Source organism: Lynx rufus, unplaced genomic scaffold (assembly GCF_022079265.1).
Source record: "Lynx rufus isolate CCGP_SWC_20201006 ecotype Redwood Valley unplaced genomic scaffold, mLynRuf1.p SCAF_9, whole genome shotgun sequence".
NCBI classification, from domain to species: domain Eukaryota; kingdom Metazoa; phylum Chordata; class Mammalia; order Carnivora; family Felidae; genus Lynx; species Lynx rufus.
Genome location: NW_025814897.1, coordinates 15768653 through 15787245, shown reverse-complemented (window position 1 = coordinate 15787245; position 18593 = coordinate 15768653). Strand labels below are relative to the sequence as shown.

At 55.0% G+C, this 18593-nt stretch overlaps 1 protein-coding gene across 2 annotated transcripts; it reads right to left on the bottom strand.

The window, feature by feature from the left end:
- Positions 1–5637: 5637 nt before the first annotated feature.
- IL10RA (interleukin 10 receptor subunit alpha) lies at positions 5638–17519 on the bottom strand. 2 transcript variants are annotated; one of them, XM_047071004.1, is made up of 7 exons: positions 17398–17519; positions 15253–15373; positions 14475–14659; positions 13416–13582; positions 12646–12796; positions 11692–11813; positions 5638–8331 (listed from the first exon to the last, which is right to left on the bottom strand). In XM_047071004.1, exons 1-7 carry the CDS (start codon positions 17462–17464, stop codon positions 7408–7410), a joined length of 1737 nt encoding a protein of 578 aa, XP_046926960.1. In that variant the 5' UTR covers positions 17465–17519; the 3' UTR covers positions 5638–7407. The 2 variants fall into 2 exon arrangements, with proteins under 2 accessions (XP_046926960.1, XP_046926962.1); XM_047071006.1 differs by having other exon boundaries at positions 15253–15367.
- Between the last annotated feature and the right edge of the window lie 1074 nt (positions 17520–18593).

The window sequence follows — 18593 nt, the reverse complement described above, 5'->3', positions numbered from 1 at the left end:
TTAGACGACATGTGTCGTCTCTCGGCCCCAGGTTTGAACTGTGGGCTTGGATCTTATAATCTCAAGTTTTGGGAGAGTCTCCCAACCTCATTTTGCATAATTTAATAAATCTCATTTTACTCCTTTTAATTCAGTCCAAAAAATGTGTGTTGAACACGCTAGCTGGGCCAAACACCCCTCTGTGACCCCCATGAACGTCTCCATCACAGCTCGGGCAGCAGGTGCCTCTGTGCTGTGCCTCCCATCCTTGGATACACCTCTGATTCCAGCCGGTTGTCAATGGGCTACAACTTTGTGCCGACACGTCTCGTCTCCAGTGTCCGTTACACGTCACTTTCTCTCTGCCCTGGCTCCTCGTGTTCTGGGGGAGCCCAGACAGCCCCACGCACCAGCAGCTTGAGAGCGCAGCACCTCTGGCGGAAGCCTCGACCAGTGCAGGAGCTCAGGACTTCTGTCAATGCTCAGGGGACAATTGGAAGACGCTACTACACTCTTTAAGGAACATTCCAGTGGGATCAAGGCCAGCACAGCCAGCTTGGTGGCAGGTCCTTGTTTTGGCTTTTTCTTCTCCTGGTTTCTCACTCTCTTGTTCTCTGTGATCACCTTCCAAAGAAACTACCTGCCCACAGTCCTTGAATCAAGGTTCTGCTTCTGGAGGGACAGTCTAGGCTAAGACCATACTTGCCACCTTCCATTGTACGCTTGCCCTTAATCATTTACTTGCTCATTCATTCTGCAAATATGGATCTCTGCTGTGTGCTTTTAGTTGTGGGACTGCGGGAGTGAGCAAAAGAGAGGAGGTCTCTGTCTTCATAGATCTTTCTCGGGAGAGACAGGCTGTGAGCAAATAAACACACAAATAGGTCATATAATTTCAGGTTATAAGTGCTCTGGAGGAGAAAAGCTAGGGGTAGGGAGGGGCGGAAGGGGGATGGGGAGGAAACTTGGATAGGGGTTCAGCAGAGACCTCCCCAAGGAGGCTGTGTTTGAGAAGACACTCGAATAAATGACCTGAGATGGAGATTAGCTAAAAGCAGGATGGGCAAGAGAGAGAGTGCAGGAGGTGGTGTCGGGGAGCTGGCAGATACCAACTCATTTGGACTTTGCCTGTCCTTTGGCCCAAGAGCAAAGGGGAGGGCTTTCAACAGGGCAGTTGTATTTTATAAGGATCATGCTGGCTGCCGTACTAGACTACACATGTGGTACGAATCCCACCATTGGAGGCTAAGGCAGCAGGCGTGGAAGCAGGGGGACGGTGAGGGGATGAACTGTGGTCCCGGTGAGACGTGGTAATGGATTTGACCAGGAAGGTAGTGTGGGGGTGGGGACCAGCGATTAGACTGACCACATATCTGGAAGGTAGGGCTGATCGGACCTAACTGATGGATTAGATACGGAGTGTGAAGGAATGACTCCTGGTTTTTGTCCTGAACAACTGGGTGAATGGTGGCATCGTTACTCAGGAGGGGAAGATGGGAAAGATCGAGCGTGTGAGGGAATCCGACCTTCTTTTGTGGACATTACAATTTCGAGGTGCATGCCAGACATCTCCATGGAGCTGCTGAGGAGGTGGGGTTCAGGAGAGAAGTCCTGCTGGGACATTTGGAAGTCCTCGGCCTCCAGGTGGCATTTGAAGGCATGGTCTGGGTGACACCATCTAGGGGCAGTAGGGGGAAGGGTAGAGTTTAACAGAATAGACATCCAATCATCAAATTCTTTAAAGCAGTGGCCTTTACATTTTAGTGTGTATGGGGGGAGGGGGTCACCTGCACCTCCAACACCTGTCACCTGTTTACTAAGCCGGACCCTGGGAATTCACATCCAGAAATCCTGGGCCTTGGGGAGAAGCTTAGGAAAAGCACCCTTGGGTGATTCTGATGTGGGTGATACTTTGGAAAACTGCCCTTGGGTACAGGTAGATGGGCGTGTTAGGCGGTGGAGGGCAAGGAATACCGCCAGGGTCACGGTGACTGGGATCCTGAAGAATGCTTTTCTTCTCTCCAGAGCCATCATGAGGCCTTGACCTCCACCAACCCTTCCTTCCCTGTGTAGGTAGAGGTATGTGGGTGCACCCCCTACCCAGCCTTTTGGCAGTCCTGTACCAGTGTGCTCCGGGCACCCCCCCCCCCCAACGTCCGCTCCAGAGCTTATCAGCTCTACGGATCCGCTGATTTACTAAAAACTCTCAGCTGCACCTTTGTCTAAGCAACGATGAGGCGTTGATGAGGCTCCCCTGGGGTCTACGAGATGGGTGCCGAGCACACACACGGCTCCTGTCACTCTAATGGCAAAGGGCTGGTAGCCTGCTTTTCCTCTAGGCGGGGGGGTCAATAGGTGAGTGTTTCAGCTGCAGGTTGGCTGCGGGGTGGGGGGGGAGTGTGTGGCCATCACCATATCTGTGTCCTCAGTTCCACACCCAGGTGTGGGCTCTCCCATCCAGTGGGGGCAGCATGAGCACAAAGGCCATCACATCTGAATCCCCAGCTCTGAGCCCTCACCGACTGCCAGGCCTGCCTTGCCAACTGCCGGAGGACTACTTCTTTGGGTGACTTGTCCTAGGGCGCCAGAACTCCTCCCCCACCGCGCCCCGCCCCCCCATGTCTCCTTCCCATGTGCGTATTTCGCTTTTCTCGTCCATGTTTGAGTGGGATCAGTGCCTCTTTCACTGCAGCCTGCCACGGAGCCTTGCCAGTTCTTTCTGCAGAATGCCTTTTGAATCGGTCACCTGCTCTCCATTCCTGCTGTCCCTGTTCAGTATTGTCATTGGATCGGATTGTCATTGAACCCTGTGGCGGACTGAATGTGTCCCTTCCAATTTCACGTGTTGAAGCCCTAACTCCTAATGTGATGGTATTAGGAGGTGGGGCCTCTGGGAGGCTTTTAGGGTTAGATGAGGTCATGAGGGGGAGGACCCCATGGTGGGATAAGTGTCTTTGCGAGAAGAGGAAGAGAGACGAGAGAGCTCGCCTAATGGGAGCACGCACTCGCTCTCTTCCCCCTCTCCTCCCCCTCTCTTCCCCCTCTCCTCCCCCTCTCCTCCCCCTCTCTTCCCCCTCTCCTCCCCTCCCACCTCCCCTCCCCTCTTTCTCCCTCTTCCTTTAGTGAGGACAAAGGAGAAGGGGGCATCCACAAGCCAGGAAGAGAGCCCTCGCCAAGAACCAAATTGGCTGGCACCTTGATCTTGAACTTACAGCCTCCAGAACTATGAGAAATGTCTGTTATTAAGCCCGTCCCCAACCCGGGTGTGGTATTTTTCTATGGCAGCCTGAGCAAAAGAAGACAGCTGCCTCTTCCTTCCCCTCCTCTTGCTTCCACCATCCCTTCTTTTTCCATCTCTGTTCCTCTCAGGGCGCCTGTCACTGATTGTAATGATGTATCTGTCAGTCTGTTAGCTTGATATTCATCTTCGTAACCGGATGGCTTCCTCCATGAAGCTGCACCTCTTTTGTTCACCGTGGGCCAGTGCTGAGCACCCTATCCGGCACATAGTAGGTGCTTAAAAATGCTTCTTGAAGAAATGAAATGCTGACTGTAAGTGCTTCTGGCCAGGTCTCAGTACATCCTGCCTTGTCCCTTCTGACTCATGCCATGTGCTTTGGCCAGGGTTATCTTTTTAAAACACTGACCCAACCCTTCCTTGTCAGAGTGTTTATCGGGTCCCCCCCACCCTTGTCGAATATTTATGGGAGCCATGCGGACCTAAGATGAAGCGGCTAGTGAGAAAGGTGCTGTGAATCGTTAATAAAAATGCATTTAATTTTAAATTGTGGATTTGCTTTAAAAGAAACCCTGAAACCCAGAAGCACTACAGGAAATGGATGAGTCATGCCTCCTACTACCTGGTGTCCTCTAGGCTGGGGCTTCAGAAAATCTGCCCGAGCTGCCCAAAACACTCCCTCTCTCAGTCGCAAGTGCTCTGTCCCGGTTGGGCATGGCCCATGGCATCCCTCTCTCCGCCGTTCCCACGTGGGGTTCCTACAGTTTCCACCCAGCGGGGCAGTGTGGGCTCTGCGGCCATGACCACCCTCGCGACCCCGTGACCGTGTGTGTTCTGTGATAGTGCGTGCCTTGCAGGTGGGGTGAGGAGGGGTAGAGATCTTTGGGGAAGACAAGGCAGATTCTTTGACATAGCTATTTAGAAAGTTGGGAAAACAGTTCAATAGAATTTCCTGTTCGGTCAACGTGGGTCCATTTCCCCCGTCTCCTGGGTAAGAGGAAGTTCCGTTAGCTCATAGAAACGCAGAATCACACATTCCTCAGCCTGGAAAAGCCCTTGAGGGAGATTACTCAGTTTAAGAACAAAGAGGGCCTTCTGTTGGGGACTTGAATCCAAACGGCCGAGAAGCCTGTGAGCATCTCGGCACCGACTGTTGGAAGATCGCTGTTTGCCCCACGAGCCCTGGCTGTCTGGGCTGGGCAGGCAGAGAGGGGCTTCAAAGCAGAGGGGACCCAGCACAAACTCCCACTCATGCGTCACAAGGGAAGCAGGCGAGCCCACATCCTGGGACTCCGTTCTTCAAGCTGCTCTGGGTTTGGTCTCTTCCAGCCGAACTGTCCACGGTTGCTGGTTCCTCTTACTCTCTCAATCTGTGTATTCACCTCTCTGCCGCTCTCCACCCAGCCTGCCTCGGGGGCCTTTTCCTTGGGGCTGAAGCCATCTGCAGCATTCGTTTCCAGGAGTAAGTGGCCAAATCCACACTTCTTAGGAATAGGACAGGGAGGCCTCCGGGGCAGAAGTCTGAGCAGGTCCCAAATGGCATGGTATTAGTCAAGTTCTCTGAAGACGATAGGATCAGCACTTCCCCAGAACGGCTGCTTTTCTCAGAGTGGAATGGGGAGAAGCATCATTGGAGATAACCCAGGGGAAAGGAGATGAGGTGTCCCCATTCACCTCCTCGAGGATCCAGGCTGTGACAAAGGGCAAAGTGCACCAGAGACCCTGGCCCCGACCCTGAGTTTGCTCCATCTGCCGGGCTGAGCCTGGGGAGAGATTCAAACCCACGTGTGGCTTTTCGTAGAAAGAGAAGGTTGCTTTCAGAATCAAATGCAGATGGCTTCCGCACTTATGAGAAGCACCCGTGGGTCACACCTCCAGGTCGAGGGGGTCAGGTGGCGGGGCTCCAGGAAGGTCTGCTCTCTTTTCCAAGCGGTCAGAATCCACACTCAAAACATTGTCTTGGGGGCACCGGGGTGGCTCAGTCGGTTGAGCGTCTGACTTCAGCTCAGGTCACGATCTCATGGTTTTTGAGTTCGAGGCCCCGCGTCGGGCTCTCTGCTATCAGTGCAGAGCCCGCTTCGGATCCCCTGACCCCTCTCTCTGCCCCTGCCCCCACCCCCATGCTCTCTCAAAAAAACAAAAACAAACAAAAAACCTTTGTCTTCTACATTTCCTTTTCAGCTTTCCAAAGGAATGTTTCTTTCACTTGCATACAGTGTCGTGATCTCTTTCATTACATTACATACCCATTTCGTCATGTTAGCACGAGGGCTCAGACCTGTGTCCCATTTGAGCCTAAGTCTTCATCCCTGTTAAAGCGACATCATCCGTTTTATTCCTTATCAACCTCCATGAACAACAACTTGAGTCTCCCACCAGCCACCGTGTCATCAGAAATTTGACTGGTTTCACAAGATTCCTGTGGTCCTGACAATTTATTGAAATAAAAAAAAACATACACCACTGACGTACAGAGCTTTTCTTTTAAGACCCGTTCATACCCACCCCCTCGGTGGAAACTCACGTCCCTGTGAATGAAACGTGTCAGGCATGGTTTTCTAGATTTGCAGATGAGGACACCGAGGCTCTTCAGTTTACAGATGAGGAAATGCTACGCACAGTGGGGTCAGAACTGGAACCGGGGGGGGTCAGAACCGGGTTCTTGAAATACCCAGAATTTTTTCGTGGTATGGTGCTCTCTCTTCAATAAATAAGGGAACAAGATAAATAAACCTTCCGAGGGAACCCTGAGGAACTCCTCAAGCTTCAGTGTGCAGAGGGAGTCATCAGATACCTGAGAACCTCTTGGTAGAGTGTGGTGGGGGAGCAGGGGTGGTTCTGGCTGGATTCTCTGAGCTGCTGCGTCTATTCTTGGAATGCCACAGAAGGATGTAGGGCCGAGTGGTGACTCTTCGGGGGCGGCTGTCAGGCCTGTCACACCTCCCAGCTTCCTTGCCCATAGACTGTAAACTGGCTTGGAAGACAGAATCTTAACCCCGAGTGTGGGGAAGCAGGGCCCACAGCCGCCCCCTTTCTGGGCCCAGGGTCTGATGGTTCTCTCAGCGCGACACCGTGGACTTTTGCTAAATCTGTTAGTCCTCGGCGTGAGAAGGAAGCTGGTTCTCTGCAGACGTGGGTTCTACGGTCTGCTTCTTCCCAGCCCAGGCTCACACCGGGCCGGAGTCACCCCCGAGGCCAGCTTGGTTAACGTCCAGCGGGGAGGGGCCCCCTGGAGACTGCGTCCTTATTCCAACTGTGGCTGGCCCCAGCGCACACAGCTGAACCCTGAGAGAGCAGTGACATGTCCTGTGGGTCTGGAGCTGGATGTCAGCAGTAAACCCAAGTGCAGGTCCCAACCCGGACCCTCTGGGGCAGGCGAGCTGGCGCCCAAGTCCACAGACAACCTGGAGGGCTGAGTTTTGACCAGTGACCGGTGCAAATAGCCACGGCTTCTCCAGTGCTGTCAGCAAGATGGTGGAGGCCACAGGGTGGGGTAGTGAGTGGCTTGGACACGGGGGCTTCGTCCCCTTGTGGCTCCATGATGGTGGTTGGTAGATTGGCTGACCAGGGCAGATTCATCTGAAGATCTTCTGTGACAAGCTCCCTGCCTGGGAGGACTGCCAGTCTGGAAGATTCTCCGTGTGACCATCCTAGACACCACACCTGATCTCCGGGTCCTCCTGTTTCCTCCTAGAAATGACCTTGCAGGGAGGCTCTGAAGCCCCCACCCTCCCAGCCCTGCATCCTGCTGGAGGCCCTGGCACATGGTTAGCCTGAGACGGAGGGCTGGGTCTGAACCGACAGCTTGGTGCCCTCACCACAATAGCTGGCCTCACCACATTTCCAGAAAACCCTATGATTCCCCCGAGCAAAGACTCTTTTACAGTATAGGAAGAGCCCCTAGAAGGGAGGAGATCTCCGCCCTGCCCTTCCTGGTCCTGCCAGAGTCTCTGGGGCCCTGTCTGCATAACCGGCCAGTGCCATCTGGATACCCTGCAATAGTATAACAAGATAGCCTCTTTCTGCCCTGGGCACCTCAGGGAGCCCTGCTGGGCCTGGTGAGGGCTGGACCTCCGGAACTTGCAGAAGAGTGCTCACACTGGCCTCATGAGTCACTTCTGACCCCTGCGGCCCCTCCTCCTGGTCCAGGAAGGGCACGGCTGACATCAAAAGCATCCCCTTAGCCTGAGTCACTCATTCGAGTGCAGGCTGGAGATCAGAGGCAGAGTGACCAGGTTTGAGTCAAAGCGGTCCAGGAGACCACCTGGGGCTGCCATACAGTCCAGAGGGGCCAGGTCATGGGCCAAGTTGCAGTCAGATGCTCCTAGGTCCCTGGAGCTGGTCAAACCCAGAAGTGACCACTCCTCAGTTGGCCGACTCCACTGTCCGGTCGGGGTCCCTGATGCAGGGTGAGTCATTCCTGGGTCCTGTTTCAAATAGCCCTTGGCCAGGGCCAGCGGGGGCCAGCCAGCCTCGGCATCCAGGCATGTCCTGAACTTGGGGCCGAGGCCATCTGTCGAGGCAGGCTCTTCCTCCAGGCAGCCTGCCGTGGTTGCTCTCTCCTGTGTGCATCTGGTCTGCTTTAGGTAGCCCCGGAATGCCACTGAGGCTGGGTCTTCCTCCCCAGGCACCTCAGGCCCTGGGGGATTGACACGGCCCAAGTCTGAGACCCCCTGCACATCCCCAGGCTGCCCTTCTGAGTTTTGGGCTAGACCGAGGCCGCTGTCGTCCTGGCCCTGTCTGCTCTTCCTCACCCGCTGCTCCCAGTGGGGTCCGGTGCCAGGACTCGGGCTGGACTCCTGCAAGCAGATCCCGCTGTCTGTGCTGTTGCTGCTGCCCCCGCTGCGGCTGCGCTCCGGCTCCCGGGGCGCCCCCTTTCCCACCGTCCCCGCCGCCTGGGGGTGGGGGACCGGCAGGAGGAACTGGGACCCCTCATTCTGCAGGGATGACTTCGCACTGCCAAAGCCGCTGTCCGTGCTGCCGTGCAGTTCCGAGTTCTTCAGCTCCGGGGACACTTTGGGGAAGGCCCCCTCGTCAAGGGGATGGATGGTGTCCTGGGGCTCTGGGCAGGGGAGCTGGAGGACCAAGTTGAACGGATGGGGCTTCCCGAAGACCTGGAGGGGAGAGGGCAGAGTGAGAAAAACAAGGGTCACCTGCAGCAACCCACTCCAGCGTTGCAGGTGAGGCCCCGGGTCCGGGAGGTGAGCCCAGGGAGGCTCCGCTCTAACCGAGGGGCCCCTGTGCTTTTTGTTGTCATTTCAGAACCGACCTTTCCTCTTAATGCAATTCTCAGTTTGGCTCAGGCCTGTGTACTCACAGCCCGGGTGGAAAGGCAGGCGGGACGGGAGCCTGCAGGGAGCGGAGAATGTTCTCGGCTCCCTGGGCACTGCTTTCCACACCTGAGAGCAGGCTGGATTCCTTTAGATACGTCTAGAAGTGAGTGCCAAGCTTTTCTTTGACGATGGCCCAAAATAGGGAATGTGTTACATAGTAACCCACCTACAAATAGCCCGTAAGTCTGTAACTCACGTTTAAATAACTGTCACTTAACCCCTCTCCCCCTTGCTGTTCTGTCTTGGTCACACTGGGGTTCTTTCTGCCCTGGAACGCATCAGCTCAGTGCTCTCAGGACCTTTGCACATGCTATGCCCTGTGGTCGGAACACTCTTCTCTCAGCGCTTTCTACGGCTGTGTCCTCCTTAACACTCAGGTCTCCGCTCAGCTCAGCTCTCCCCAGAGAGGCCTTCCCGATCATCTTGGCTAGAGCAGTGCTCCACACAGTCTCTGCATTAACCTAGTTTTTAAAAAAATTTTAAGTTTATTCATTTTGAGAGTGAGAGGGGGAGGGGCAGAGAGAGAGAGAGGGAGAGAGAGAATCCCTAGCAAGCTCTACACTGATAGTATGGAGCCTGATGCAGGGTTCGAACTCATGAAATGTGAGATCATGACCTGAGTCGAAACCAAGAGTCAGACTCTTGACCAGCTGAGCCACCCAGGCGCCCCAGCATTAACCTAGTTTACTTCTTTCTAGTACTTGGTTCCTGGAATTATTTTTTAGTTTATTTTCTGCCCCCTACCAAGACCCACGATACACACTACCCACACCCAGCAGAATACAAACACCTTGAGGGCGGGACCTGCCTAGTTTTGTTTGCCACAATGTTCCTGGCGCTTAAGCTGAGCTGGCACATACTGGGCACTCATAAGGTTTGCTGACTGACTGACAGACTCACTGTTGCACATCTGCCCTAATTCCCTTTGTAAGTTTTGACTCCAGCGCAACTCTTACTGGTTGAGTTCCTATTGCTGTCCTGTAGGTTGGCGATTAAGGACAGCTGTTTCTAGAACCACACTCCATGGCCCAAATCCCAGCTCTGCCTTTGCCAGCCGTGTCACCTTGGCTCAATTATTTGTCCTCTCTGTGCTGTCGTGTCTTGCCTGTAAAATGGCAATAAGGACAGTACCTGTCTGGTCATGTTGCAGTTAATGCATGGAGAACGCTTTGAACTGTGCCTGGTACATAGAAGGCACTCGGTGAATGTTCGGTGAATCGAATTTTATGCTCCCATATCTAAGGAAGTGTTGTTTCTCCATTTCCTAGAGGAGGAAATGGAACCTCAGAGAAGTTAAATGACACGCCCAAAGTCACAGCAGCAAAGAACAAACCTGGGATTTGTACTCTGCTGGCCTGATTTGAAATCCCCATTTGTCCAAAGATCAGGTCAAAACAGCTAATGAGGGGCGCCTGGGTGGCGCAGTCGGTTAAGCGTCCGACTTCAACCAGGTCACGATCTCGCGGTCCGTGAGTTCGAGCCCCGCATCAGGCTCTGGGCTGATGGCTCGGAGCCTGGAGCCTGTTTCCGATTCTGTGTCTCCCTCTCTCTCTGCCCCTCCCCCGTTCATGCTCCGTCTCTCTCTGTCCCAAAAATAAATAAACATTGAAAAAAAAAATTAAAAAAAAAAAACAGCTAATGAGTGGGACTAAGCAAGTGAGTGTGAAGGTGCTAGAAGGTGCCAGAAGTTATTGGTACAGTTCGTAATGGCCATGATCACTTGATGAAGGGAACTGGGTTGCCTTTATCTTGAGGAGGCAAAAATTCTCAAGGAGAGCTCAATTCTGTGATCCAGATGTCACAGAGGAGCAAAACCCCAGAGGTTGCTTGTCCTCTCCTTTGGCATTTTGGATCTGTGTCGATTTCACTGGGTCGCATTAGAGTTAAAAGAATATATACACGTCAGCTGCCCCGACAGGCTGCGATCAAGCCCCTTGGGACCAGGGGCCACTGCCGGTTTGTTCATCTCTTCCTGGACGCTCGTCCTGATGCCCAGCTAGGAATCCTCGCTGCAGTTACCAGGACCACTCCTCCCCCACCCCTCTGCTTTCCAGTTATCCAGCCCGAAGGGCAGCCGCCATGAGGCACTCACCTCTAAACCTCCCCCATCCCAGCCCCAGGCCCTGTGTATCGGATATGCTCCAAGTACCTGTTAAACAGGCCAGTGTATACACGTTTATAGAACTGAATCTCCCCAGAGTACAGAGAAGGAACCGTGAGTTACATACTTCAGTTAGACACAAGGGAGAACTTTTTAGTCTCCTAAGGTACCCAGGGCACAGGAACACCGTCCTCTGCTTCCTGGACAAGGCTCTAAGTAGGGCAGTAATTCCAGAGGACCTGTGTCTCTTCTTATTTTTCCCAGAAATCCTGGGATCCCTCTGAGTGGGGGGATACCCTTCCAGCGGTGGCCTTTCCTAGGGCCCCTGGCTCCCTGATGGGGCCGGTCCTCCCCAGCACAGCCCACGGCTATCACAGTGATGGCGGCTGGGGGGATGTGGCCGCAAGCTCTGGAGAAGCCTGAATCCCAGGCGGGACAGGCGGGACAGTTTGGAAATGCTGGCTTACTAGCACAGGTGCAGCCGTTGGTGGCACAGTGTAGCAAGACGAGACGCTCTGGAAGAGGGTCAGAGACCCTGGCCATGACCTCCTCGGCATTACCACCCGCTCTGCTCTCTGCCACTCTGGTGGCAGCACTAGGGGGGTGCTATTAGGCCTGAGTTCTTCCTCTTCCGGAGCACTCGTCATCACCAGCCGGTAGGTGGGGGCAAAGACTGGGCTTCGGCCTGACTCTTCCTGGCCCTGTGACCCCTGTGCGTGGAACAGTCACTCTGTGCCTCCCCATAGGGGAAGATAAAATGAGGATAAGACCTGCCTCAGAGGTACTAATAGTAAATAGTAACAAAAACACCTTGGGGGTTGGGACTACTCAGTATGTATCTTATCGGGGCTATTAGAAGATCATGTTCTCAGCACCGGGCTCTGCATGTAAGCCCTGCCTCTGTCCCCGTGGTCCCTGAGGAAGGTGCCTGCTGATAACGTCAGGGCTGAGGGAACGGACCGTCTGGGGGGAGCCCGCTGCCTCCTGGAGCCCTGGTGCGGCTAGGGAGGATGGGATAGTGGCCCCTCCTGGAGACTCACCAGGACGGTAGGCAGCTTCCTCTGGCGTCGCACGTACAGCTGGAGGGCCAGGCAGTAGGCCAGGGCTCCGCAGAGCAGCAGGACGAAGGTGAAGAAGATGATGAGGTTGGTCACGGTGAAATCTGTAGGCCCAGAGAGATGTGTTTGTGGCCCGGCAGTTGCGGGACGTTGGAGGGGTGGCTCCCGGGAGCCACCGAGTGCGGGGCCCAGGTGATCCCCCAGGCTTCCTCTAGGCTATACAGCTAGATGTTTCTGGATTCTTGAGAATCCCTGCCTGGCCTTCCAACCTCTGTCCTGAAGGATTCCCTCACTGGGCACACTGACTCGGCTTCCGGCTTGGCGCTCGATTCACGCTACGGCACGTGGAACGGTGGGGCAGGGTGGTACAGCGGGTGGGAATGGAGGCTTTCGGAGCAGTCAGACCTGGGCTAAGTCCCAGCTCCAGCACTCGCCAGCCGTGAGGGTATGGACAAATCACACAGCCTCTCTGAGCCTCCGTTTCCCCACATAAGATGACTGTGAAGGACACAGCACCTGCGGAGAGCCTGGCTTCGGCAGCGTGGCAGGGGGCAGCTCAGTTCGGCTTCCTCGGAGGGGGAGGCAGGGTAAGAAGGCCCCCTGGGCCCGGCTCCAGGGAAGGACGGCTGAGGAAAGACCACAGGTGGCAGAGGTAGGCTGGGGTGGGGGTGGGTCCTTGGGAAGCATGGCTGTGCTCACGTGGAATCAGCAGCGGAAGCAAGAGGCCTGGCTTTGCCACCACGTCCTAGAAACTTGTTTATACCCACAGAGCCTCCGTTCCCGCGTCTCTAAAACGGGGACAATAGGAGCTCACCCACAGGGCTGTGGGGCGGAGCGCCCATGGCGTCGGCAGCCCTCAACTGATGCTTTTCGGGTTGTGTGAGGCCCTTCCTGCCTCCCTCCCCACCCGGACAGCAGCCCTGGCCGCAGACTCACACTGTCGGGTAAGCACAATGCACTCCTCCTTGGACCACAGCCCCCTGTTCACTCGGGAGGCCACAGATGGCTTCACCTTGACACAGAATTCTCCCAGTTCTCCAGGAGGTGAGAGGCTGAAGGTTTCGCGGTTTATCTTCTGCTTTATGAACTGAAACGAAAACAACACAGCCATCAACAAAATATCCCTGGCTCATGGGCTGCGGGAGCCGAGAGCTGGGGAGCCGTCAGAGGTGCTCCAGGCCGACCTTTCTTCAGTGTCCTTTCTCAAACACCACAAACCCGCTATCATCAATGCAGCCCAAGATCTCTGTGATTAACATGATTTATCTCGTACTAAAAGAGAAGTGGAACATTTTACGGGACACTGAGGACCTTTCTAGAAGGGGCTGGAATCAAACGGTGGAAAGAGCCTCCTCTTTCCTGGCAGATTCCAGATATCCCACGTACGGGGTGTCCATGGGCAATCACATAGCCTCGCGGAGCCTCATTTCCCCACTTTCAAAAGGGAGTAAAATATCCACCTGCAAGGGTGTCGGAACTAACAGCTATCAGATGTGTGGCATGGTGCCTGGTGCTAGTAGGCAGGGTCCTCCCTGCCACCTGGCAGGTGCATCTTAACCGACGGCTTCTCAACTCCCTTCCCCGCCCCATGACCGCCCTCCGCTCTGCCAGCAAAGTCCCCCACGGGTGCACAAAAGGTGCTGCCGGCCCGGGGTGACAGGGAGGCCCAGGGAGCCCAGGGGCTGCGGCCCTGGGGAAGTCCATACCGTAGAGTTCCCCGGCACCTTGCGCAACTTAATCTCATACTCTCGGAAGTGTTGGAAGATGCTTTCGTAAGTGTCGCCTGTAGGGGCGATCCCGGGCCTGGGGAGCTGGATCCGCCCGAGGATGATGCCGTTGTCCACCTGTAGCTTCACGCTGACCATCAGAGTCACTGAGCGGGGAGGCAAAATCATGAGGCCGGCGGGCTGGGGAGGGCCTGGGTGCCCCACCCGTGCTTGGCCTCTAGAGTCCAGCTTTACCCACCCTAAAACCTGGGCCACTGGTTTGCAACCCAGCAGAACATCAGGACTTCCTGGGGGCTACATTAAAAATATAGATGCCCCAGGCCCACTCAAGACACAGTGAATCTGAAGTTTTGAAACTGGGCCCTGGAAACATTTATTTTAAACACACTGCCCGGGTACTATTTCTCCAGCCAGCTGAACACTGGCCTGCGGGCCGGCGTTTGGGAGCCAGTGACCTCAACGACCATTGGTTCTGGCTCTGAATTTTGGAGAGTGGGCTCACCACACACATAGGGTATATGGTCAGTTCCAATTTGCAGAATAGAAGAATCCCATCGAGTTTGGGGCTTACCCTTTTATCTCTAGAAAGGGAGACCCCCAACTCTTCATCAGCATCTCCCTGCCTCAAAGCCTCACACCCTGACCCCTGGGAATTCAGCCTGAAGCAGGTGAGGACTAGATCTAAGTCTGCCTACTGTTCGCTGCCCCATGCTGAGAGCTTATGGATTCACTTCCTCTTCCAGAACTCTCTAAGTACACAGGTCTGGCCCTTGTGACTCAGCTGCTCCAACTCGCCCCAAGACTTCTCTTCTGTAGGATAAACAACTCCAGTTCCCTTTTAAATCTTGAACAACTTGGCTATTTTCATCTAAATCTTCCCCAAAAGTCCTGACTAGTTGTTTGGGTAACGCGGTGCCCGGCCAGGAAGCCTGGCTGGATGGCCAGCTATGGGAGCAGAGTAGAGTTCTAGACTAGAGTTTCTGGCAGGAAGGGACCCCCAAAGCCATATTCCAGGTCCAGGGGAGTTTCGAAAAGCACCTTCATCCAGGGAGAAGCGGGTGTTGGTGTTGGTCCAGTTGGAGTACCGGTTTCCAGCCATTGCCCGGACCCTGGCTTTGTAGCTATTGTCGTGGTACAGGTCCAGGGTCATAATAGTGAGATCACAGGACAGCACCAGGGTCTGGTTACAGCTGGGGGTCGACTCCCAGGAGTCTCTTCCATACCTGGGGAGATATCCGGATCAGAGCATCAGTAGGGAAATTTGTGCTCAAACCTACCTCCTTTAAGAGGAAAGCAAGGGGCCCGGGGAGAGAGCTCAACGATGGTCCAGCCCTCAGGGCATTTTCTCTGGCCCAGGGCATCTAACTGCAAGAATCTCTCTCTTGGTTCTGGAACCGCATACCAATTTCTCTTAGATTGGAACATCTAACGGACATCCCCTTCCTCCAGGAAGCCTTGCTACCTACTGCCACACGGCCTCATTTCTCCTTTCTCCCGACTACCTTTGCAGTCCTTTGGGCTTTTACTTGTTTTCCGACCATATTATGGATGCACTTCCTGTTTTTCCAGTAAGATGGAAAAAACCTTGAGGGTAAAGGCAACACCTTGGCCTTTTCACCCCAGAGCTCCCAGCGCACTGCTCAACGCGCGAGACTCAAATCAGTACTCGTCAACTGATGGATATGCACCAGGGTCCTTCCTGGAGTCACTTCAATGACAAGACCGATTTATCTTCCCGTGCCGGGAAAGTGCAAGGGGATGGGTCCACCCCCTCCCGCACCCACCTCTCTCCTTTCTCCATCTCCCCTTTCCATACCTCAGAAGCTCCACTTCATAGTAGGTGCTTTCTGACTGATTCGGGATGGGAGTCCAGTGGAGGATATGGGAGAAAAATTCTGCTTCGAACCACACAGATGGAGGGCTGGGAAGTTCTGTTCCTGGGGCAAAGAGTGTGGATATCAGAGCTGGTGGAGCCCGCCCCCCAGGGATAATGATGCTGACGGTGGCCATCAATCTAACAGCCTCCATTTATTGAGTCCTTTGAGCTGAGCACTCTGCTAAGTACTTTTTCTATGTTGTGTCAGTTAATTATCCCAGCAGCCCTCCAGGGTAGGCATCTGTTACTCCAGTTTTACGGAAAGGTTAGGTGACTTGCCCAAGGCCCATGGAGTGAGTGAGGGTCAGGGTGAATCCAGATGGGTCTGATTCCAGAGCTAGTGTTGTGTCCTTAAATTGCTGTCCTGTGCTGTCCGTGATTGGAAGCAGGAGTGGAGGCGAGAAGCATCAAGCTGAGTCGGATGTTATCTCAGCAGGGAAGGCACAGGCTGAGGGCTAAGGTCTGTGTGTCTGCAACGGGCTCTCAGATGAGCCAGTCCCTGGCTCTGCCCGATCCTTGTCCCTGTTCCGGCCTCATCCCCAGGCCTGCTCCCATCCCCATAGCTGGTCCCCATCCTGGCCCCGGCCCTGGCTCCAGCCCCAGGCCTCCTCTCTGCAGTTCTTGGGGGTACACAGATGTCCTGCTTGTTGGCATCTGTTTCTCCTTCACAGCTCTCCTGGGCAGTCCCAAGCTGTGTGCTTGCCCCATTCCCCCGCTTCTAGAAGGGCTTTAGGCTGGCTGACAGAACGAAGCAGTTTTGGGTCTACACGGGGCTGACGGCCTTTCCACCCAGAGCCAGCACCCTTGGCCCCACGGCGAGATACTCAACACCACAGCCGAACTCCCATCTTCCGCCCTTGCTCCTCCCATTCACCAGGGGGAAACTCCAACTTCAGGAGGCCTCAAATGAACTTGCCAGTGTGACTTGGGCAAATTACTTAACTTCACCAGACCTCTCATTTGTAAGAATGTAATAAATACACCTATGCCGAGAGTCTTGCCAGTCAAGGGCAATGAGGTAGGTCAAGGCCAATACCCAGTCAATCCCTCTTCTCTCCTCCTTGATCCCTTAATGTCTCTCAGTCTGCCAGCCACTCTCCCAGGCTTCCTTTGTTCTCCAATTTCTCACCATCTCTAGTAATAATACTTCTTCTAGAGTTGACATTCGCACTGAGTATATTTCCCCTGTCCCTTTCTTTCTTTCTTACAATGTCTTTGATGCTCAAGGCGGTGTTTCGATTTCAGAACATTGGATGGAAAGTGAAAAATGCAGCGGGTCTCTGTGGTGTTTGGGCTGCGCGTCCCCGACTCAGCTCTCGATCATGTGAACGGCTGACTGCATGTTTTACTTTGTATTTTGGTGTAGACGCGGTTTCAGTCCCTGCTCTCCCTGCCGCCACCTCGCTGCCCTTTCGTTCTCTCTCCAGGCTTGCCTCGGCTCCCCTGCAGAAACTTTCCAGGATAGCTGGCTGGGTTAGAAGACTGAGCTAAGGGGTAGGAGGAGGTAGGGGGAGGCGGGTGGCAGTGGGAGCACGTTAGGGGCTACAGAAGAAGCAGGGGATGATCAGTTGGAGCCACAGGTGACAGTGAGGGGAAAGAGCTGGGATGAGCCAGGGCATGGCACGGGGAAGAAACAGGTTAAGTGGACCTCTAAGGGAAGGTGGAGTCGGATGGGGAATCAGTCATTCCCCAGGGTGGGGAAGCAGTCTTAGCTGGCCGAGAACAACAACAAAAAAGGCCAAGGCTAAATTTCTGATCGGCCTGGAAGTGGATGGACAATAAGCCGGGCGCGGGGGTGTTATCTGACTTCTCTATCCACCCCCTTACCCCCCATCAATTTAATGCTCTTACACTTCCACAACGGGGAGCCTAAGACTCAGGCTTGCCGGAATGAGGGAGCTTCGGGGGCGGGGGTGTTGGACAATGGACTCCCCTCTCCCCAGAGGGACAGCCAGACGGGGTTCCCCGTGGAGCGCACAACTTTAATGCAGGGGCGACGAAAGGCGGGGGTCGCGTGTGGACACGCACACAGCCCAGCCGGGCGAGCGCGGAGCGGGCAGGGGAGGGCCGGGCTGCGATCCTTACCGTGCGCGCCGGAGCAGAGGCGCAGGCTGAGGAGCACCGCCAGCGGCACTACCAGGCGCGGCAGCATCCTGGGCGCGCCGCATCCTCCGGGGGCCGGAGCCGGGCTGCGCGCGTCCAGCCGCGATTCCGCGGCTCTGCCTCTGAGAGCTCGGGCTGGCGGGCTGCCCCGCCCGCACTCCGCCAGGCTGCGTCAGAGGGGCGGGGCCCCGAGACGCCCCGCCCCCTCCCCCGAGGCCGCGCCTCCGGATGCTCGCGCGGGCAGCTGCCCACCGCCCTGAGCCCGCAGCGCTGCGCTCCCCGCCCACTCGGTGGGGAGGATGCGGGGGTGGGGGAGTGGGCGGGCACAGGGCTGTCCCGGGGAGGGGACGCGGTTCCGGCGTCCCTTCCCCGCTTCCCAGCCCTCCGCTCCCGGTTTCCAAGGCCGCCCAGTGCGATCGCGTTAAAGCAAGCCCGGGCAGTCTGGGCGGGGGTGCGGAAGGTGGGGTGAGGGTGTCAGAGCTGATTTTGCGGGATGGACAAACAGGGTTGGGATTGGAGCTGTGGCCAAGGCCAGGCGCTCGCTCGGAGCTGGGGAAGGGAGGAGAGTGCCCCAGGCGCTCAGGCAACATTGTTAGGACACGTGTGTGACTCTCGATGTGGCCCTAGTGCCTGGGTGTAGGGTTATAAGCCAAGCCAGCGGTAAAGTAGGCGGTCCTCTACCCGACTTAATAGTTTGGGAGGGGTGTCCGAGGCCTCCTTCAGCTGCTTTTGGCTTCCGTCGCTTGCCTGAAATCTCACATTTAGAGCCTTTTCTTTTCTTTTCTTTTCTTTTCTTTTCTTTTCTTTTCTTTTCTTTTCTTTTCTTTTCTTTTCTTTTCTTTTTTTTCTTTTCTCTTTTCTTCTCTTCTCTCTCTCTCTCTCTCTCTCTCTTTCTCTTCCTTCCTGCCTTCCTATAAAACTCCTGGGGGACTGGGTAGCATATTGTCCGTTACTCATGCTTCGGTATCACTTGACTCAAACGAGACTTCACTCCAGGTGCACTGAAGATGTGAGAGCATGGGAGACAAACTTGTCCACTTCACTTTGGTTGTGCGCTGACACCTGCTTAAGAGCATGTGGGTGTCTTGGGGAGGGAGTCCTCTTCTGGGCTGAGGGTCTACTGTAGGGCTAGTAAGACCTCACTTTTTGATGATGATTAGTGAAGGTCAGGGATGCCC

What these genes read in the sequence shown, in the direction of transcription:
- IL10RA (XM_047071004.1), bottom strand. Translation starts at nt 17,464, where the DNA reads ATGCTGCCGCGCCTGGTAGTGCCGCTGGCGGTGCTCCTCAGCCTGCGC. An exon ending in TATGAAGTGGAGCTTCTGAG is followed by an intron (nt 14,660 to 15,252) that starts GTATGGAAAGGG and finishes ATATCTCCCCAG; the next exon opens with GTATGGAAGAGACTCCTGGG. An exon ending in AGGTGCCGGGGAACTCTACG is followed by an intron (nt 12,797 to 13,415) that starts GTATGGACTTCC and finishes TTTTCGTTTCAG; the next exon opens with TTCATAAAGCAGAAGATAAA.